Source organism: Suricata suricatta, chromosome 5, assembly GCF_006229205.1.
Source record: "Suricata suricatta isolate VVHF042 chromosome 5, meerkat_22Aug2017_6uvM2_HiC, whole genome shotgun sequence".
NCBI lineage: Eukaryota > Metazoa > Chordata > Mammalia > Carnivora > Herpestidae > Suricata > Suricata suricatta.
Window position 1 is genome coordinate 62,064,454 of NC_043704.1, and position 23,274 is coordinate 62,087,727.

Consider the following 23,274-nt stretch of genomic DNA (forward strand, 5'->3'; position numbering starts at 1 on the left):
CAGGTCTGTTCACTCATGGCTTATTGGAATAAACATTTCAAAATTCATTTGTAATGAATTTTGTATAAGTGAGGTTAAGAAAAATTATTATAAATCACATTGCAGCAAGCCTAGTGTACTTAAAATAATAGATGTTCATGCTCAAAATATCATTATAATAAGAGATGTGGCTTAATAAAAATGCTGTACAGAGGTCCATTACAATTCTCTACGTGAATTTGTAGTAACCTACCATTTTCAAAGGACTCTTCCAGTTTTATTACTTAAAAATTCTGGGTTCTGGAAATATTAATAAGGACTTTCTTCTTCTTTTTTACACTTGTTTATTTTTTTTGAGAGAAAGAGAGAGCACATGTGCAAGTGAGAAAGGGGCAGAGAGAGAGGGAGAGGGAGAATCCTAAGCAGGTTCTGTGTTGTCAGCACAGAGCCAGATGCGGGGCTTGATTTCATGAATGATGAGATCATGACCTGAGTCGACACCAAGAACTGACGCTTAACTGAGCTACCCAGGTGCCCCAGGACTTTCTTTCACATAACTAATAACAAGAGCCTTTTGATTAGAATGAATAAGATAACAATGACAGTGGCTTAGGAAACAATATCGTTTATTTAGTTTTCCTAATTTTTGAAATAATAATATAAAAAGAACAAAATTCTTAGTAAAGATCTCATTTTGTGGGCATTTACCATGTGTTAGCACTCTACTAGGCTTTAGATGACCTTTTTAATCCAGTAATAACTCGTGGAGTTAAGGATTATTAACCCTAGTTTATAAATGAGAAGACAGATCTACAAAGGGTTAATAACTTGTCCGAATTCACATAGCCAGAATTTGGAGGAGTCTAGATTTGAACCAATGTTTTGAAGCCCATGCTTTGACCTCTCTGGGCTTCTGTTTGAATGAGTTCCTTTAAAGAGAAATGAATTCCTAATAAGGAAAAGCACCACTTAAGGGAGTATGACGGTAGCTTAAAAGGTAACTGTTCTACATTTCTGCTTAATATTAAAGGGTACCAAAAATGGCAGAACATGCAGTACTTAGTGGGTATAAATTTGCATTAGAAATTAGGAGTTTGTGGGCTCAATTTCTGCCTGTGCCACTAAGGTTTTCATATTCTAGGAATGACGTGTTGATCTCCAGGAGCCCCATAGCTATGAACGTAGATGATGCCTCCTGCGATGTATCTCACAAGTCTGATGTAAAGATCAAATGAAATCATGTATATGAGAGCACATTTAACATCTGAGGTGATTACATTTATTATTATTATTATTTTGAAAGAGAGGGTGTAAGTGAGGGGCTGAGAGAGAGAGAAGTGGGGCTCACCCAAAGTGGGGCTCATGTTCACTCAGTGTGGGGTACATGCTCACCCAAAGTGGGGCTAAACCTTACCTGATGTGGGACTCGAACTCATGCTCTGTGAGATCATGACCAGAGCTGAAGCCAGTTACTTAACCAACTGAGCGACCCAGGGGCTCTACATTTATTATTCTTATTTCTATTATTCACATGGTGGTTTGGAAGTAAAGAGGGCTTTGGAGTTAGATTTTGGTTAGAATCCCAACTGCATCTAACTACCATTCACAAGTTCTTTGATTTTTGTGGCCAAGAATGCTTATCCTCTCTGAGCTCTGTTTTTGTCCTTTCTGCAGAGAGATAATGGTCTTCCGGGGTTGGTGTGTGATGGTGGACCAAGTGAGGAGGGGCAGAAAATGTAGGCAATAAGAAGGGCACTGTCTCTAGAGAATTTAGAAACAATAATAGAATAGTTGTCTTTTTTGTTGTTGTTAAATCACCATGTCCCAGCAATACTAAACCAAATGTACTAAACAATGTCAGTGATAAAGTAAATATTCCTCCTTGCTGGAGCAGGTCAGGCCCAATACATCTCTCTCGTTGGTTAGCCACTGTCGACGTGATGATTACAGTGGATCATACAAAATCTCTAACACAGTCTTGGTACACTGAAGGAATTCAGAAAATTATGACTCTTGTTCACATTGCAAAATTATAGTGTAAGATTGCAGTAGCCCGGATTCTTACTGAATATTTCCTCTGAAGGTCCCATAATAGCATCATAAACATTAGGACACGTGCTTACTGAAACTATCCCAAATAGAAGAATAAAGTAAAGGTTGGCATGGAGAATGGAGAGCTGTATCTATGAATATCCAGAAAAAGTAGCCAGTCTCACTCCATGTGGAGCAGTTATTTTCCTAAAGTCTCATCAGCAGGTGATTTTTGAATCAAAGCACTGGAGAGTTCAGTTAAAATGCATATATATTATCTGGAGACAATGGATGTCTGCAGTCCCAACTGTAGATTCTATTTTAAGTAACCTCTGCCTCCTCTAATAAATGGCTATCAGATGTAAGGGTGAGCTTTAGAAATGAGAGCATCCATGTGCCCCAGCATCTGTGCTGCGTTGGTTAGCTCTGGACACCAATGTGGAGGCAAAGCTGAGTTCAAAGAGAAATCAGTAGAGGAAAAAGGAGTTATAGCATGATAGTGTGAACCTGATTGGAGGAATATTAGCTGGGTAATGGGATGGAAGGAAGGCTTAAGAGTTGGGGGCAGCTTTGGAGAAGAAATAGGAAAAGAGTTCAGTATAAGAAGAGTCCAAATAAACATTAACAGTCTGCATTTATTGAACATTTACTATGTGTAAGATGTTATCCTCAGGATACTGGGCACTAAGATGAGGTAAACCCGTAAGTAGCTACTTTTAATGCACTGTGAGAACTGAAATGGAAGAATTACACCTATAATCTGCAAGGAAAGGCTAGTTTGCCCCTAGGGCTGGTATCTGGAAGAAATTAGCAGCTGTACTGTAAGATTCAGGAAGCCAGAAGTCCTATCTATTATACTAGTAATAAGCTTATTTAGTTGAAGAGATTTCAGGTCAATAATTCAGTTTCTGTAAACTCCAGGACCTCTTACTACTTAGAAAATAGATTTTGTATGTCAAATGGCTATATGCAATGCTATAAACCAACTGTGGAGAAGGATTATCCAACAGAAGTGAAAAGGAGAGATGGTAGAATCCAGCTCATGAGATAAACAGGAGAAACTGTTGTGTCTACATCTCGTTTACTGCTCTAGCATCTCAGTGCACTGCAACAAATATCTGTTGGCAACTGAGTAAATGAATCAATGAAACGCTCATAGGAGAAAATTGTCAACATTGGGAATTTTTTTTTTTTTTTTTTGCTGTGGTACTCAGGGTCTGTTTCATTACAATAATCTGTTCAGCCAGTATTTATCTTAGCCATCCTGATCCCCTGAACTAATTCCAAGCCCTGTGTTTTGAAAAGGAAGAAGAATCCATTAAATAATGGGAGACTTTCATACTAGGTAGGCTTGGATCAACTGACAAAGGTAAACACTGATTTTTTCAGTAGGAACAAGTTCTGCTAGCCAGACCTCATTCTGTAATTTAATCTTGGAGTCTTTATCTATTTAATAGGTTAGGTTCTTTTATGTACACACAACATTTACAATACAATACAATACAATTTAAAAAGGACAAATTGTATGAATAGTCCACCAGGTACAATGGCTAGTTGTTTTAGTGTCATATAAACACAACTTATGAAGTGTTGGTAAAAAGGTGATCACAAAGGAAATTGATATTAGGATATATTTTCTAATATGTGACTGATATCATTTGCAAACTTTGGAAAAATGTTATGAAAGCAGAGTTTACCTATCAGTTTTTTATCTACTCATTCAGTAAACATTCACTGAGCAATTTTTATAAGGTCAGGCATGTGCTAGGTGCTGCCGGTTTGGACATTCAAGATGTTTAAGTTCATTATAAATCTCCATGTAATTTATTAGGTATATTTTCAGAATCTTGAGGTTCTGCCTATATTCTGCTGTGGTTCACTCATCACTAGGAAAAGCTCACATCTTCATAAAAGCCTTTTCTTGAAAATTATCAGTATTTTCTTCTGCTCTAAGTTACACTATGGGGACAGTCAAGAAGGAGCAATGTCAGACTAATTGCGCTAATAATAATAGGGCCCAGGCGACTGGCTTTGATCTTGGGAACCATCTGCAATGCAGACCACTTTGATGTTTCACACAATGGAAGCATAAATATTTTCTATGTACTCCATGATTGGACTTTCAGAAATCTAATTAAGATGAAGGTCAATTAAGAGAAAATGAAATCTTAACTCTAAAAGTCAGAGAAGAGGTGGAAGATGATAGCATGGCTGTGTGTACATAAAAGAACCTAACTAACCTAATTATAAACTTATATAAACACCCAGAGAAATTGCCTTTCATGTGAAAAAAGGGTCCTAAAGCATTTTATAACATTGAGATCATTAATGTGTCTTTGAAACACACCCAGCACTGAAAAAGAATAGTAATACTGGCATTTCAAAACTCTATTACAAAAAAAAAATCGCAGACAGCTACAGGATAAAAGCACTTCAGAGCTCGTCAGATGTACCCCTTGCTTCTTGGAAGTGATTGCCGTAAGTGTCAACGGCAGAGTCCTATGTATTGGATGCTTCTAGGTATGGAGTGAAGGAGATTTCACTCTCTGTCTCAGAAGGCTGCAAGGTCAAAGCAGGACATTGGGAAATGGTGTACCCCAGCGTGGACCAGGTCACTTTAGGCAAGTTTTCTCACCTCTTTTATGCCTCACTTTCCAAAGTTTTAAAGTCAACCTAATGATGTTTTTCTCATGAGTTTACTGTGTGAATTAAATGACAAATGTAAACCCATTAGTCCAGTGCTCCACATGATAGGTACTAAGAATTGAAAACTCCTTCTCTTCCTCTCTCTCCTGGGAGCATGGGCTTTAGAATCAAATAGGCCAGAGTCTGAATCCCTTTACTTACACTTGCTTTCACACTGGAAAGGCAATTTTACCTCGTGGGGCTTCCGTGTCTCGAACCCTAAGATGGAGTCAATTCTGTGTACCACGACAGGGACTTAATACAGAATCACTGTCATATAGGTAACTACATGGAGGGCTTACGATAATGGAAAGTAACTTGTCATGGTCTAAAGCATATCTTCAGATGTGGGGTACTGTGTTTGTGCATGTGTCTGTGTACGTCTTTGTGCTTGCATGTGCATGTATGTGTGTTATACATGGATATGTACATATGGGTGTGTCTGCGTGTGTGTGTGTGTGCGCGCGCTAAATACATAGGAGGGGCAAAGTGTTAGGACATCCCTTTGTCCCTGTCACTAGCTACAATTGTGTGATGTGGGAACTTGAATTTGAGTGATGTGAAAAGTCACTCCTAACTGAACAGGATAAACGAATTCTCTTTATTCCTTTGCTGGGTGACACACATCATATGGATCTGCCCCCGCCCCCTGTCTTTTGAACTACATCTAAGGATCCTTTCATCTGAGAAGTTCAAAGTATGCCCATTACCTATGCATCTTAGTGAAATCTTCGTTTCTAATGCCCATACTTTGGGACAAATAGATAACCAAATTAATTTATCAGGTATCCCTGGTAGCCATAGGGGACAGGTGATATCTGACCACAGTGACTTGAATTTATTCTCAAGGCCAATTAGTTAAACAGCAAAGGCTTCAGACAAACAATGCAATAAGATAGAAATTCCAGTTTAAGCAGATGTGAATTGTTTCTTTTTCCAAAGTGTACGACTTTGTTCTCCACAAAGACCAAAGTAGTGATTGCCAGATATGCTAGTGCTGTCTGATCATGTTTTCTTCATTCTGTAGTCTGAGTAAAAGACAGACTGTATTGTTAAATGCATTATGGGTTATATTTAGAGTTGGTAGAGTTGATTTATCAAATTCAAAGGCCATGTCCTGCCCTTGGATGTGTCCAATGTATAAATGTGCATCCCTGACCAGAGGAGCATCTGTTTGAAATGCAATGTTCTATTGCTAATGGGATCTTTAGAGCTTGCTAGTGGTGGAGTGGGCCCTGGGCATGCTGCACCTGCTGGCTTTTGCCATACTCACAGTTCACAGTGACCTTGACTTGTTTGACATCCGCCGAGGAGACTTCATTGGCAGCTTTGCACTCATATTTGCCTGACTGCTCCCTGGTGATGCCAAGGATCTCCAGATATTCTTCTTCCCCTTCGAATTCTCTCCCTGAAAAACAGAGATTTGCATGATTGGTTTTTAGGTTTAAAATATGCAGCAGAACACCTTTTTTTTTTCTTTTTAGAAGCAGTAAATACACATGGATTTTTTAATAATTTGACAATGTATTTGTCTGAGGTCACATTCCACAGAAACAGACACCAAGACAAAGAGTCGCATGAAAGTGATTCTGGAGGAAGTGTTCTCATGAAAAACCAGTAGGGAAGTAGGAAAATGGGACCTGGACAAGAAAGAAGCCAAGAGAGGGTGGAGATAAACTTGCCTTAACCCCTCAGGGAGCTCTGGGGAGAGCACATGCCACACTTAAAGTTGTCCTGACCAAGAGTCAAGAAGCTGCAGTGTTAATGCGTCTACACCCATCAGTCATTGGTTAAGGGCTCAGAACCAAGTGGGAATTGGGGGCAGGTACCCATGGTTTTAAGTCAGAGGTGCTACCACTGAAGCAGTGGTATCATCAATTACACCATGCAGCAAAACACTCTTCTTGTTATTAGGATGAGTGGCTTCCTTTAGAGAAATTGTCACTCTTTTATCTCAGATTATGAGTACTTCTGATCACAAAGGTCATGTTCAAAACCCTGTCTTGCAGTTATGGTTTGCTTGCTCAGTGTCACTCTACATCATTACTGAGTCTTTCACACTATGGAGCAAATCCATGAGAATGTGCTGCTGATGCTGTGCTGTGTGATAGACTGTCACATCGGCACGGGTGGTAGGGAGCTCTATATTATTGGCTTACTCAGTTAGGATTAGGGGTTTGGAGACCCTTTTTGGGAAGTCCCACAAAGTTGGATATGTCCATTTAGTAACAAAATTTCAAAAGAGGCAGCCTTGGGGCGCCTGGGTGTCTCAGTCGGTTAGGCCTCCGGCTTTGGCTCAGGTCATGATCTCACGGTTGGTGGGTTCAAGCCCTGCATCGGGCTCTGGGCTGACAGCTAGCTCAGAGCCTGGAGCCTGTCTTCAGATTCTGTGTCTCCCTCTCTCTCTGACCCTCCTCTGCGCATGCTCTCTCTCTCTCTCTCTCAAAAATAAATAAAACATTAAAAAAAAAAGATAGGCAGCCTTGTTTAACTCCCCTTATGTGGAGTATAATTGATTAAGTTAGTTTCTTCCTGGAGAGGGGTGGGGTAGGGAGACAAGGAAAGGGAGGGGAGGAAAGGGAAAAGGAGGAAAAGAATGTGAGGAAGAAAGGGGATTGAACAGGGAAAGAGGTTGCCCAGAAAAGCCAATGGACTTTAACTCCAGCTAAAAGGTGCCCTCCTCACCCTAGGTTACAAATCCCACTGCTGTTGAGTTAAGATGGAACAGCCCGGGAGCCTGCTAAAGGACACGGTCCTGCCCCTCTGAAGAAATCTTGCTCCCGGTCATCCTACACTAAATGGTACCAATTAATAGCTTTGCTCAAATGCCACAAGCTGTTTTCCTTTTCTGGAAATTCCCTAATGGCCAAATCAACATAACAGACAGCTAACACAGAGACAAATTCACCATCTGAATATGTCAGCCAAACCTGTTAACTAGACTCCCAATAGAACATAGGGCCTCTTTGATAACATCCTATAACACAACTGTCAGCCAAGCTTCGAGACTTCTGTCAGTTGTAGTATTGAGGAAACTATGCAATCCCAACAACAAAAGACAGTGGTTATATAGAAATATCTGGTTCTGGTCCTGCACATTATCTAGCACATGTTTCTACTGAAAAGTTTTTAGAATTAGTCTATTAAGTAAATAGATGCATATTATCTCTAAAAGATTTTTTCCCCTGTGTTCTCACCTTTCTGCTTCTCCACATTCAGGCAAGCAGTCAGATGTGACATCACATGCCACAGGAATAGTATGTGGCAGGAAAGAAAACAGAAATCTTGGGAAGGGTAATAGTCCACTCTATTGGATGGGCTGGTTAAGAATTTCAGCTTGGAGGAAAAAAAAAATTATTCCTTCATACTTACAACTAGGGACTGAGAGTCATGCCAGCTAATTGATGCTAAAATTTTATAGCTAAATACAAATACCCTGAAGACAAATGGTAATGTTGACAACTGCAGGCCGAAATAGATGTAAACTCTTTAAAAAATCTGGAATGTAGAGGATTGGCAGTAAGACAGCATTACTGATTTTGAGAATCATGGGGGATTGTAATGAAAGAAAGGTTCAAAATGATATCTGAATGGTGTAGGATTTCTGCTCTGCCCTGCCCCCACACCCATCAACCTCATTCCTGGATAGGTACTGAGCTATCAGTGAAAGAGAGAACAAGTGCAGCCTTCTTAGAGATGGCTAACAACACTGAAGTCTTTTTGATTTCCGTGAAATACCTACAAATGGTGGGTAGTGATTCCCTACTTTGCATTCTGAGTTTCTGAAAGATATAAACCTGTTGCAAGAGGGGTAAAGATGGTTTTTAGCCATATAAATGAAGGCCCTACAGGGTTGGGAAGAGGGCACCAATGAGAGTAAACATGAAGATCAACCGGAGAAAATAAAGTGGTGTTTATTGAGTTTTGGATCTGGGGTTCTTACATGCCAATGTAGGTATTAATAATCTGGTTTTTCCAGGTAAGTAGATAATAAAACAGATCCTCATGGGATGGATTTTTCAATCCCATATCTCCAGGAAGAATTACCCCCAATATCACCTGAAGATGAAAGGGAGTTCTCTTATGTGCATCAACCATAAGGCAGGGTGATCATTTTGCTTCTCCCATGATAGGTCTCTTCCGCTCTGATGGCTGCCTCATGGCCCAGCACACAGGTGCACACATGCCTCACTACAGTGGGGAGTCTCCGTGTGCAAACCACATACAGGTGAGAGAAATGAGGTGGTCTTCCTTCATCAACAAGCTTGAGAAGAACTTAGAATATTAAACAACACTCTGGAGGCTTCTTGTCATTCTTCCTTGACCCCTTGGATCCTTCGGTTGAAACTTTTATACTGCCTGCCACCTCTTGCTAGTCTATTTTTCTTACACCCACAGGAGACCTGGCCCATAGCACATTATCTGTCCTACTTCACTTGAACACTTGTTACTAATTGACAGTGATCTGAGAGGAAATAAGAACTTTTCTGTTGCACAGAATTTAGCTCAGATTAGTTGGTTGAGTTAATTGAACTGAATTAAGAAACACAAGGAGAAACTAGAGTCAATAAATCATATAGCTGAAGAGAATGATGCATTGAAAAGTAGCTCAGTATTTCTATAGGAGAAGCTGGTGTATCAAGCCACTCCTGATGGTCCTCACAGAGTCCTCTTTTACTGTAGAAGAAAGGGTATGCTGAGTCCTCTGCTGTTGAAAAGCTGGATGTGGCATCTCTGACCATGTCCTCAGGATGTATTTGCTGTGTGCAGTTATTGTTTCCAAAGAAGGTATGGCCGTACTAACAGAGCCCCAGGTGGAAACAGTCACCATGACCAAGTGCAGTTTTTTGTTCAAAATGTGGAGTACGTGTTGTTAACCTTGAGTCAGAATTCTAAAATGCGCGCAGATTCTCTGCCTTCTCTCCCTTTGCCCTAGTGTGTCTATGCCCCTCAGGGCACCTTTCCTCTCCACGTCTTCAGTTCACTCTGACTAACTGCTCTCAACCCAAGGGTCCAGTCCCCATTTCCCCTTTCCTCTCTCAACATTAAGAAGGCTCTTGGGACATAGTGTGACACTGAATCTGTTGTTAAGTTCTCTGCTGGAATAAAGCCCTCTGGCTACAATGTGGGCCTTCCTCTGGTTTTCCTATCCATTACTTTCTGCCCTTGTATAAATGTTTACTTGAAGTGCAAATTTCAATATTTTGGTATTTTAAACATCTCAACCTATTTCCACACGCTTGCTCACGTCGCCGCCGAGTGTTATATTTATTCTGGGATCTGGTGTTTAGTTTAAATCTTCCTTTGCTTAATGTGCTTTTGTGTCTCCTGGCAATATTCAGCTACCAGGCTAAATAACTTCTCGTCCTCCTCAGTGTATGCACCTTTCAAACTCTTGCACATAATTAGCATATCCCCTCTTAGTCACTGTTTACTCAAATTGTACATATTAGTTCTTTTAATATTTCTTCGTAAGTCAGAAAGAAGGGCCTAGAGCTAATGCCAAGAGGAAAGTGTTCTCTCCTGTGTTCCCGAAATCAGAGGCAAATCAGCCAGGAAAAACGCCAGTTAAAGTATGCCAGGTGCCACCTTCTGAGTCTAGTAGCTTTAGAGTACTGTGCTTTGGTGAATCGTTGGGGCTTCACATCCAAAGTGTTGACTTATTTAGATTCCCAAGGTCACCAGGCATTTGTAAGCAAGCAGCCATTTAAAATTAAATGTATTTCCATGACACTAATCTCTCCCCCTTTCTCTCCTTCCTTTCTCCCCCGCATTCCTCTCTTTCTCCTTCCCACATACACACATGCATACAGACAAGAAACTATTTATTTACATATAACCATTCACTTGAACTTTTAAGAAAGAGCATACAAATCACTAACACCCAAATATTTGCTTACTAAACAGAACAGGCCTATTCTTGAAAATTCCTCAGAGATGGCAAGTGCCCTATATGAAATTAAAGAAAAAAGAAAGACTACTGTCCTAATAATCATTATAAAACCTTTCTTTTCCCTTTACTAGAGATACAGGAAATAGAATTCAGAAAACTTTTTAAAATTTGAGCATTTTAGGACTTTAAAAATGTAGAATCCCAAGGGTTCATACATGTTAGGAAATGAACAAATCGCTTTTTCCCACTATTCTGAGAAGAATCTTAGTATAACATCTGTGTAGATCATTTTTTCACAGAAGGGAAGATGGGTTTGAAATGGGGTTGGCCTTCTCTTTGGCTCTTCTAAATTTGAAACACATTAGCTTTAACATAAACACACATACAGATGAAGGAAAAACAAAGAAGTGGAACGTGTCTTGCAAGGCTTGTGTGTGTTTGTGTGGGCCTGTGGCTGGAAATAAGTGTGAACTTCTTTCCAGTGAAAGTAAGCTATGAACTTCCACCTCTAAAAATAAAAGAAAAAAGGATTGCAAATCAATGATGCCATTTGAAGTTTCCTGTGCTAACTTCAAATGCTGAAACAAGTTTCTGTTCTTACAGTACGTTTCATGTTTTCTTTTTTATTTTCCTAAGGACATGCTCACCTGTCCCTGTGTTTGCTTCCTTCTCTACTTTTTTTTTTTTTTGTGGCACATCACATTCTACACAAACATGCTTAAAAAAATGGGAGTGAGAAATGTAAGAAATCTAAAAACAATATGCTTACGATGGCGTTCTGTTTAGATTTCCAGCCATGTCTGTCTCTAGATCCTTTGAAGTTTTTTTGTTCAGCCTCACAAACCACCCGAGAGATCCTTTAGCATTTGACAGTGTTTCTGTCCAAAGGGTGAAACCACTTCTCCTCCCCACCGCCACCCATCAGGAGAGGGTTGGAGGGAGTGGTAAATGATCCCTGACTGAAGAAGACAGAGGTGGGTGCAGACACAGTCCTCAGAAGCAGCAATCGTAGAAGAATACAGAGACAAAGGAAGGGACACTACATTGAAGAGATACACTAGGCATGACTTTAAGGAAGAGTCTGAGGATTGGAAATGAAAGAAAAGAGAGTTCTCCAGAGAATGAGGCATTTGACTATTGAGATATTTGAGCTACATGGAAGGGAAGGGGTTGGTTACTCTGCTGTAGAAATGATCCCCATTTGCATAGGAAGACACAACAGGGTGTGGATTATGCAGATTGGCCCAATGCCTTCTGCAGCCCTAAAGGGTGTAGTTAGTACCCAGAAACCAGAGGCATGCACAATGCCAAGAAAGATTCACAACTGGCTTTGGCTCTATGAATGAGCATAAGCCAAATGAAGAAGAACACCCTGGCATTATTTTTCTTGGCATCTAGAGAGAGCCAATTCATTATGGTTTGTATTTTTCCTTTCACATACAAAAAATCAGCTAGCTGACAGTTTGAGCTCAGCATCCAGCCGGAAGCTGCCATCTACACATCCTTTTTATTCCTGGGGCATGACATTCTGTTATTGTACTCATACTTAACCATTACTTACCTCCTATTTGGTGTCAGTTTTTAGAAACTGTTCTGCCTTTCTACATGCTAGACTTGAAATCAGGATTCCCTATGTTCTGTTTTTTTCCTCAGGGAATTTTATTGATAATAGCTAATCATCCATTGTAGGGACCACATCTGGTTTTGTCATCATTGTACCCCTCCCCATCATGCAGCATGACGCCAGATGCTGCAGTGCTCCAGAAATATCTCAGAGTGACTGTTGAAGGGGCGACTACTTAACAAACACCTACTAGGCACTGCAGTAGGTGACTCAGATATTATCTCTAATTCACAATGCTGCGTTAGAGGGCTTACAGATGAAACATGGGAATCCAGGTTTAGAGAAGACTGTAAAGGAAACTTTCAGGTATATAAGGTTATTAAGGAGAGTTGAGGTTCCAACCAGTCTGTGAGCTTCTGGAGCCCATGTTTCTGACAAGGCACATCTACGTCTGTCAGTAGGGTACCATGAGATGCCTTAGTTAGCTGAAGTCTTAGCTCTCAGAATCTGCTCTATTTCTGTCTCCTGAGTATAAAATGGGACTTTGTGAATGAGATCCTTGGGCAGTTTCCAAAGCAATGCAGCTCAGTTACAGATAAAGAAAGTAAAAGACAGCCTTCAGTTTTTATAAGGGTTGTCCACTTAACTTCTTAATGAAAGGATCAAATGGAGCAATATATGAGAAAACGGTAATTTAGAAGTTTAGCACCACCTACTTATTTATAGAGGTCCCACCAAAGCCACTGATGCACACAAATGCCAGTGGCTAGCAAAGGAGCTACAATGTAGAATGGACATCTTCTATTAGGAAAGACTTACTGGGAGAAGTGAGTTTTTAGAAAGCTGAAAAACACAAGTGAGAAAAATCAGAGCTGGCAAATAATGAAAGGGTGTGGCAATCTGGTTAGCCTGCTTGAAATAGAGTTTTCCATGCAGGAGAAATGAGCAGCATGATGTGATAGCAGGACATATGCTGGGTTGTGGGAGGTGGTGTGAAGACTCTGGATTTACTGTTTGGTACCCCTGCATCTCAGTGAAGGTTCAATGGAGCCTTCTGGCACCCACAAGGTACTGGTTAAAATGCCATTTTTTATAATTGTTCTTTCCTCCCTTCCTTCCTTCCTACCTTCATTTTCTCCTTCCTTCCTTCCCTACCCCCTGCTCCTTCTTTCTTTCATTTCTGGAGAACACATGCTGTATAAGCATGGAATCCCATGGAAATTCTATTTGTTTAAGGTCCTTTTTATCCTTTTTATATCAATACCACTTACATTTAGTATCAATTTCTTGGTGCAGAATCCTAAAATATATTGTGATAAGCTGCTCTGTGAATTGCTATTGAAAGTGAAGATGGTTCTTCAGGGTGACAAATAGTCATCATCAATCCTGCCTAATTGGCAGTGGCTTCCGGGAGCATGATGTTGAGAAAGATTCTGAGGCAGCGTCTGGGCTCAAAGGGAAAGAGTGACAATGTCTGTGAGGGCAGAAGAAGGGAATGCGTGCCACATACTTGGACCTTTGCTTGCCCCGGGGTCTCCTGAAGTCCATTTGAGTTTTGTTAAGTATGAACTGTATTGTAAATGCAGTGTGTATGTTGGAAGCGAATGACTTCCTGGGTTTGAATGCAATTGGTGCCACTCGGGAAATTAGGAAAGAATTCTTAACCTGGAGTGAAGATAATGAGTTCCATTCTTCACGTGGTTGGTATCAGGTTTTCTGGGAACATCCTGAAGAGTAGTTCCTTAAGCACTCAGAAATACGGAGTTGCTAAGAGACTGGGGCTACATGTGCATTATATGTGTAATATATACGTTGGTGGTAATTCAAACCGCTGTAGTAGAGACTGCAGAGCCTTAGGATGATACAGTATGATGTCATAAAGCAAGGACTCACGGTTTCCATTTTTATTTTTCTGTGGGTTTGGGAAAGAAGAGGCAAGGAGATTAAACCCGAAAAAAAAAAAGGACTTAGAAGAGTCCTTGGAATAAAATAGAAATAAAAATTTCAGCAGGTGTCTGTTTTCTGGATGATTCCATAAAGGGATGAGGAAGACCTTAGAATTGGTAGCCAGAGGCAGCAACGCCCAAGATCTCTCACCATTGTCATCAGAACTGTGGGTGTTACGCGACCTGCCATTAGCGATTCTGCCACGGCTGAGGATTAAATATCAGGAGAGATGAGAACAGCGGTTGCTATTTTCAAGAGTCACATAAATCAATTGGCATTTTGTAAGTGAATGTGTTAAACTCAGCAGGGCAACTGCACTGGGAAGGATTGCTGGGCAGACTTTTGTGGCCGCCACAGAAGCCTTAGAAAGGTAATTAAAACAAAGCAGGCAATAACCCCGCTGGCCCCCTGCCCTTTCATTCCAGGCCTCGCTGTTGCAGTGACCTCATTTGGGCTCGCCCCCAAATCCTAGCCTCACTTCCTCAGCTAGCCTCACTGGTGAATGAGCTATCGGGTCGATCCAAATTAGAGAACTGTTTTGCTTAAAGTCAATAAATAAGTAATGAAGAGAAAAGTGGAGTAAGGAGTGGGGGGCGGGTCAGAAAAGGAAACGGTATACGCATGAGCTAAATTGATGTTCTTAGAATATTTCCATTTAACGTAAGGCAGGCCGCTCGGGGCTCCACACAAATAATCGTAAGGAGTTTGGCAATTTGCTTCTTGTTTTTAGACCAAAACGTATGAACTAGGAATTACCCCCATCAGCACTCCATTTGGGTTGCAGCCCTGTGTGTACCAGCACCCCGGAATCCTGGCCTGGGTTTTTTGGCCTTTCTGGGAAGCAGATGGCTCTCCGTGCGAACGGGGGCCCAGATGCAGTGTTGGGAGCACACACGTGGAGGTGGCGCGGGCGAGCCGACGGGCCAGCACGTGCCTGCTCTGGAAAGCGGTGACTCTCCCGGGCTGGGCCCGCGTGCTCCTGGAGGGCTCCGAGGCTAGTGGGCCAGAGCTTAATAGGAAAACAGCAGCGATTTGTCTCCACTGCTATTTATGTTTCAAGCGCCTGACAGGCTGTCAGTGCAAGTGAGGGTCGCTAAATTTACTGCCTTTCAGATTACTGCCACAGTCTGTGACTTGACAAGTCACTTCATTTAAAAAGCACTGCGTGAGGATGTTTCCTCTACTTCTTTTTAAATAAAAACAAAGGCACAGGAAAAGGCCACCACGGAGGCTTAAACAGATGAAATGAGGAAAGCCCACAAGAGGGTCTTAGCCTGATGGAAAGGCGCTGCTTTCACAAACTCCTCCTGATTAAAGTGGCAACTTGAAGGAAAGGCGTGGCCCGGAACCTCCTGGTTTGGCTAATTTGTGGACTGGATGATATTTTTATTTTGGGGGGCAAATGGGTAATAAAATGAATTTTTATCCCTATTGAGTTTGAATACTTAAAAAATATTCAAGTGGAGATTCCTTCCAAACAACTGGATATAAATGAAGAATATTCCTACTTTTTTTTACACTTCATTTCCATATTCATTTATTTTCCAAGGTCTTTATCAACCAAAGAAGATAACTATAGACAAAAATAAAGAATTAGCCATTGAGGGGGCAAAGGGAGATGGGTACCTCCAAATGCTGAATAAGGTTAATGATTCAAAATATAAATTTTTAGTAATAAAAGACCTAAATACTTAAAAATATGTGGGTGTTGGTCTGAATAGCAAAGTGTGGCTTCTGAAGTACAATTATAAATGGTAATTATAAGAAATAGGAAGTAGAAGAAAGAAAGTTATTCTCTCATGGAACTTACATTCTCATCGGGGATAAATACAATTCAACAGCTCTGGAAGGCCTTGACTTTGTTTCATATGAATGGAAAATGGATTAAAGGTTTTGCAAATTATATGTGAACTAGTTTCTGTTAAAAACTATTAGTCATATTTTCATAAATGATTTTAAATGCTACTCCTATTTACATTTTGGTTTATTTCTTGATTCTCCTCTATTTCCTGCTTCTTTCTGTCTCTTCTTGGGCTAGTCTTCTACAATTTTTACTTTTTACTTTTTAATCTCTGTTGGGGGAGAGTAGGTAATAAAATAAGTTTTCATACCTGTTGAATTGCCGTAACTTTTTACTTTATGCCGAGTGTGGAGCTTGAACTCACGACTCAGATCAAGAATCACATGTTCTACTGAATGAACCTCAGGTACCCCCTACCATAGCTTTTAGTACATTAAATTTTTTTTTAATGTTTACTTATTTTTGAGAGAGACAGAGCATGAGCAGGGGAGGGACTAAGAGAAAGAGGGTGGGGAACAGAATCCAAAGCAGGCTCCAGGCCCTGAGCTGTCAGCACAGAGCTCAACACAAGGCTCAAACCCACAAACCTATGGGAATGACCTGAGCTGAAGCCAGATGTCTAACTGACTGAGCCACCCAGGTGCCCCTTAATACATTTTAATTAAAGCTATGAATAGTCATTGCTCAGAATTTTCATCATTGGTTCCATATATTTTTTTTCAGATGAACTTTAGAATTATCTTTTAAATTAAACCAAAAATTTCAGTTTTTTAATCGGATTTGTATCAGATTTATAGTTCATTTATAGAGATACAGCTTTATAATCTTGATTCTGTCTATCCAAGAATAAGAACCACATTTAAGTCTTCTTTATTCATCCATCAATTATTTTTTTCTTCCTAAGTCATTAGAATTTTGCCTTAAGCTTATTCTAATATATTTTATAGTTTCTTATTCCTTTTGGCTATTATGTAACTGGTATCAATCATATTTCCTAAAAACCTCATAGTTTTATATGTCAATACTGTAACTACCTAAGAATGATCTTTTTATTATTGCTAAAATGGTGTAGAAGCAACAGGTTATCCCTTGTTGAGAAAAAAAGCACTCATATTATTCACCAAAACAAATTCAGATGTGCCAAATAATTCAAAATTAAAATTTAAACTGTAAGGATACTAAAAGAACAGACAATAATTTGATAAAACTGAAGAAGGTAATACCTTTGAAAGCCAGTCATGAAACATAAGCCATAAAAAAAAAAGAGATTAGTTTAACTACATAAAAAGTCAAAATTTTTGCAGAGTACAAAATCTTCATCAACAAAGTAAATACAGAAATGACAAGATGAAAAACGTACTTATAATATAAATGACATAAAAGGGCCACATTTCTTCAAAAGTTGAATTTTCAGCATCAGTGGGCTGGTTTGGCTATTTTGGGAGACAGTTTGACAACAGTGACTAAAGCTGAGGACAGACATATGATCCAGCAATTCCACGACTATGTTCAGTGATGTTTCCAGCAGCCTTGGAAACACCCACATTGTGTAGAAAGTACATAAATTGTTGCATGTTCATATAATAAAATACCATACAGCAACGAAAATGAAAGGATGACAGCTGTAAGTGGCAATATGGACAATTTCTGAAACATAATGTTTTATGAAATGAATATAGTATAAATCTCCTCTTATGAAAATTGCAGACAAGCAAAACTAATCTATTTTTTTTTCAGAAATGCAGTATAGTTGTAGAATTATAAAAGTAAGCTAGGAAAGGATTATTACAACATATTTGCATTATTATATCTAGTATTTATTAAATGCTTACTATTAAATGCCATGTTTTTTATAGAAATGTATTCACTTAAGAAAATTTCATTCATGTAATGCCATCTAGTCACTAAAAAGATATATTGATTACAGAATACTAGTTATAATGTATCTCTTTTGTGTTAAAAAGGTTGTATTCACACATAAATACATATATTCATATATATGCTTTTTAACACAGTTGATTGTCTATATACAATGTCTATATAATATTAGTGGTAGTCTTCTGGATTATGGAATCAAGAGGGCCCGAAATGTGTTGTCAGGGAATTTCTCTTCATTTTTTGTCCTTTATTGCTTGAATTTTTGACATAAATCATATGTTACGTTTATATTAAGAGTTTTTTTTTTAATGGAATTGGATTTAATAATTCAATATAGGGGAAAGACATATTCACCCTTTTGGCTGCCTCCTCAGGGTAGGTTTCTCATAATGAAAAAGAAAATCTCTGAGATTTTTCTATTTCTGGCATCAGTAGAGAAGAATTAATACGGAAATAAGACACTAATATCAAATGACAGGAGGAATTACCAGTCAGGAGGTTGATTTATATAAAAACAGAACAATCCCCTAATTTGCTGGACAGTGAAGAGTTTTAGTGACTGTCCCTGCGAACTGTGTGTTCTACCTTACCCTCTGTACTGTCTGACTGTTGCTAGTGAGGAATTGTGACCAGCCCGCTCTGCCCTAAAGCAGAGAGACACCAGCCTGGCCTTCCTTAAATGTTCTTGCCTCCCTAGTGAGAGGGGTTTGGGCCTCAGCACTGACCCTGAAGGCAGCAGGTACCCTATATGCATTCTCAGATAACATTTTCCTACCCATTCTCCACACTGCACACCAGTTTGCTTGTCACTGGCACTGACCCTGCACTCGGTCCCCAGGTAGGGCTAACAGTGGGCTAAACTATAAACTTGGTTCATCATACTCTAGTTGTCAATGTCTCCTTTGCTCTAAGGCAGGATGGGATGCTCCTTCTTTTATGTCTGTCACTGACCACCTGTTAGCCTAGATACTGCACCATTACCCAGAAATCTCAGCACCCTGCTCTAGTCATAGACCTTGGACTTGTATATTCGGAGAATAATCCCGGTCTGAGTTTCATTAATGATATGAACTAGAAGTCTTCCAGGAAAGGAAACGAAGTCTGAGATGTGGGTAGGAAGAATTCATTCTTTGTCCTAGTTTGTTTCTTTAGCTCAAGCAAAACTCAGCTATCTTCCTTTCTCACTGGGAGCTTTTAAGTTTGTTAGTGGTTTAGGCCCTGCAGTGCTTAAGAGGCAAAAACTACAGAGTTATTTCCTTAAAAGTATAATATCTATAGGGTCCATATGGAGACCTTTTATGGACAGAGAGCGCGGGTGATAACAAACACCTGTCTTGCAAAAATGTCAGACACAGTCTTTCCCCCCATTATATAGCACAGACTTTATGTCTCAACCAAGCACGCAGATGTACTGAAGCGTTTGTTCATAATGGACAACTTCCCAGCCCTGTGTTGAAGTCATTTCATCTTACTCTATAAAAGTTTGCCCCCCTTACTTCTCACACCTACCTTATAAGGATCTCACTGCAACCACACAGAATAACTATTCAGAGATTCCGTTGCTAATGGTTTCAACCTAGAATCTGTCAAATGCTTGATAATGATCAAAGCCTATGGTATTTTGACCCTTGATAATGGTAAAGCATATTGTTATGGACTGAAGGTGCCTGCCTCTCCCTCCATTCATATGTTGAAATCCCCTCCCAAAGAGATAGTATTAAGATGAGGGGCCTTGGTGAGGTGACTGCCATGCGAGTGGGGTTCTCATGAATGAAAGTAGTGCCCTTTGGGAAGAACTCCAGAGAGCTCTGGTGTCTCTTCTGGATTTAAGGATATAGGAAGAAGACATTCATCTATGAACCAAGAAATGTGCTCTCACCCGATACTGAACCTGCCAGTGCTTGGACTTCTCAGCCTCCAGATCTGTGAGAAATAATTGTTTGTCATTTAAGCCACCTCGTCTGTGGGACTTCGTTAGAGCAGCCCGGACTGACTGAGACAGCATATCTACTCAGTCCGCTACCATCCATTTATTTAAGAGCCTTTGGAGTCTATCCAAGGATCACGTATTCAGAAAGGAAGCCACTTGGACCACGGTTATTTATGCACTTCCTAGAAATGGCTTCACTGAAGTGAGACCACAGGCTTTTCTATAAAGACTATAAAAAATTAACCTTTTGAACACATTTTCTATGTATTTCATAAACTTCAGTCAAATATGTTGTCTAATACATTACTCACTGTTCTACAAATGCCCTCCATGCATCAAATATTTGCAGAAAATATTTCCTTAGATGGATTTTTAAACTCTTGCCACTGTTTTTAAAATAACAAAGTAGCTATATGAATCAGTATATATATATTTTCTTTTGCTTTCAGTTTAGAAAAATTATGCAGATATCATGCCCAGACGTAGTAATCACCTTATCTCAGGTGCCTGTCAGCAGCTACTCCATTGTTTCTCAAAGTGTGATCCATGGACTACCTATGTAAGAATCCTGCTAGAAGCTTTTTCTACATGCAGATCACTGGATCCTTTCACAGATTTATTGAATCAGAACCAGCAGGGGCGAGGCGTAGGAATCCATGTGCTTATAAAGTTCCACAGGTGATCCCTGGGCACACCTACATGTGGGAACCCTCCACCTGATTTCAGTAGTCTGCCATTCAGGGGCACAACCCTTTTTTTCTCTCAAGGGGCTTCATTTAAACTTTAGCTGATAAGTTTAACCTTGTCCTATGATCAGGGATCAATCCAATTTTTAGGTCCAGGAAGACTGAAAGAGAAAAGTTAAATTCTTAGAAGAATCAACATTCTGCATTGAACATGACACCCAATTCACCTTCCTGAGCTAACAATTCAAACCTCCATGTGTTACTTTGAATGTGACACTTTGTGTCACACAGAGCCCCCTTACATTGCTAGTTCATGTATCTATATAGGCATACTGTTTTCTTTCTTTTAAATGATGCTGCTTAAGTTTAGCAAAGTTAAAAAATTTTCCCAAGATCAGACAGATAGTAAATGGCAAAGCAACCATGTCTGTGTGACTCTAGTGTTTTAACCATGATACCATATGGTAAAAGTTTCAGCTCTACTCCTCGTACTAATTTCCCTTGTCTACCAGTTCCAGACACCAGCTTCCTTACAAAAGCCAATGCTAACTACTTGTTGGCTTGTCTAGAACTCTAAACAAAGCCTAGATCCCAATTCCTAGTTGTCTACTATCCATTCTGTCCAGGAATCACTGTGTTTTGCTGGACACGGCTACCAGATTTTCAAATTATAAAAATAACCAAGAATAGGTCATTACATGCAAAGTTGGACAAGAAAATGCAAATTGCTTTTCCTATCTCCATTATGTGTGAATTTTATTATAAAATCCTCTTTGATCAGTGGATAAACTGTGAACTTGCAGAATGACAGATGAATGGCTGCTGACCTTCTCAAGTATTGGGAGACTCTCTAAGAGTAAATTAATTTATAAATGGATGAGAGATTTAATTTCTTTGGATCATGTAACACAGGATTCTGAGCTCTCCCACCCCACACTCTAATAGTCTGGTTGCAGAGTTACATTGAGCTTACATGTGGCCAGCATGAGGTGCAGGCAGATACGGTGATGCAAAGTGGGGGCTGCTGCCTGGTGAGACTTGACAGGTTGCCAGGCAGGATAAATTGCCTCAAAGAAATCAAACTTTAAAGCTTAATTATTTTCCCATTAAGATTCTTTTTGCAATGCAAATATTAATGCAAGTGGTTCTACCTTTTATCAGTTAATGTCTTAATTCTCAATTAACACCTAAGGGACTTGTCAGCCTGCAGGCAATCAGGATATGTACTTGTGGGAATAGGTTCTGGGGGACTACAAGGACTAGAATGGAAGAAGAGGGCACTGTTAGGGATGGGGGTGGGTCACAGTTCAGATAGCACACTTTACACAGCTCTGGTTTAGCGTATCTAAATGTTCAAGGTGACTACGAAGGAAGTAGTAACTTCTGAGACAAAATCATTCTCATTAATATCTAAGTCTTGTTGTGAAATGGGCTGCAGATACGGATATAGAAGATAAGTCTATACATGTCATATATATAAAGTCCTTGGAATAGGTATAAAACACACTAAAAGTCTTTCGGTCCATTTGAGGTCATGCTAGGTGGTCTTTTAAACTTGCTGATTCATATCTTTATGAGAACAGTAATAGCCAGTTCTTCAGAACATAGTTGGGTAAATTCTGAGTAGGAGGTCTTGGAATATTTTTGATAAGTCACTAGGCTTTTAAATTTCCTCAGTATTCCTTTCTTTGTATGATATTCTAAAATACTATTGGTTTCCTAAAGGCTAAACTTGATTATAACTTTATCTCAAGATATGATGAAATTTTAGGTTCCTTGTCTAAAAAGCCCTTGCAATTTCAAGGTGAAAAAAGTTAAGAACCTCAAATCACTGTCATTGGACAGATGGTTTTACCTGAAGGCTAACTTAGCAGTGGCTTTCAGGACGACTGACTGACTTGCTATGGTCAGCTATAGGGGAGATTATAGGGAAGCTGTGAAGGCAGAAAAGTGTGAAGGGAAGGTCCTACAGTAAACAAGAGGGTAATTCAGTAGGGCACAAGGAGGCTATAGAAAGAAATCAAGCAAAGTGGACCATGGGGATACATAAGAGCAGGAAAAGAATTCTACTGTATTGCAACATCCCAGGGTAGACTCATAGATACCTACAAAAGCAGCCTGTTGACCGTCAAGGCAGACAGAGGTTTAGTGACAGTTTGGTTGAGCCCAGGCCTATCCACAAAAAGACTTCATCTGGATATGACATAAAGTAGCCATGCGAAGAAGTGGTCACCTGTCATTCTACACATCTGAGAGTAAGTGAATATGTGAACACATGATTGCAAAGTTGGCTGGGTATAGAAAATCTTAAGAGCCACAAAACTTTCCAGTGGTCATTCTTGATAAGAAAGTGATAACCTTTAGTCTTCTTTATAGGGCTGGTGGCCCAAATAATTTCTTAAAACCGATATCGCTGGTTCTGATATCATTCCAGGTAGTACCTGGGCTTTGGATTCAGGCTTGGGTAGGTTTTCAAGGCTTTCTCTGAACATCAGGAATGGTAAAACGGTTTTGTCCCTATATTCAGTTCTTATCTAATGGAATGTCTACCTACAGAGTTGCTGAGTGCTGCCACGGATGGGTACTACTGGTCATTGCCATGGGAAATGGGGATGCTTGTTACATATGACCTGTATGAGCTTTAGTGGGGCCAGTCAGACCTAGTTAGAGCATGTCTAGGTTGGATTCACATTAATGAAATGAAGATGCAATTCCAAAATAGTCACCTTCCCCTTTCCCAATCCAAGCAGTGGCCATTGAGAAACCTATCTTTCTCTCCATCAAGAAGTCAAAGTTGGAATATCACAAAGTGACTTAAGGATGAGAGATATTTGGAAGAAAAAAGGAGTGTGTGTGTGTGTGTGTGTGTGTGTGTGTGTG

At 39.9% G+C, this 23,274-nt stretch overlaps 1 protein-coding gene across 4 annotated transcripts in view; it reads right to left on the bottom strand.

The window, feature by feature from the left end:
- Nucleotides 1–23,274, bottom strand: part of LSAMP (limbic system associated membrane protein) — a 619,607-nt gene that overhangs the window by 35,906 nt on the left and 560,427 nt on the right. For all 4 annotated transcript variants that reach the window (XM_029939356.1, XM_029939357.1, XM_029939355.1 and 1 more), the window contains exon 4: nt 5,969–6,103. In XM_029939356.1, the coding sequence (XP_029795216.1) occupies nt 5,969–6,103 (135 nt within the window). The remainder of the gene's footprint in view (nt 1–5,968; nt 6,104–23,274) is intronic.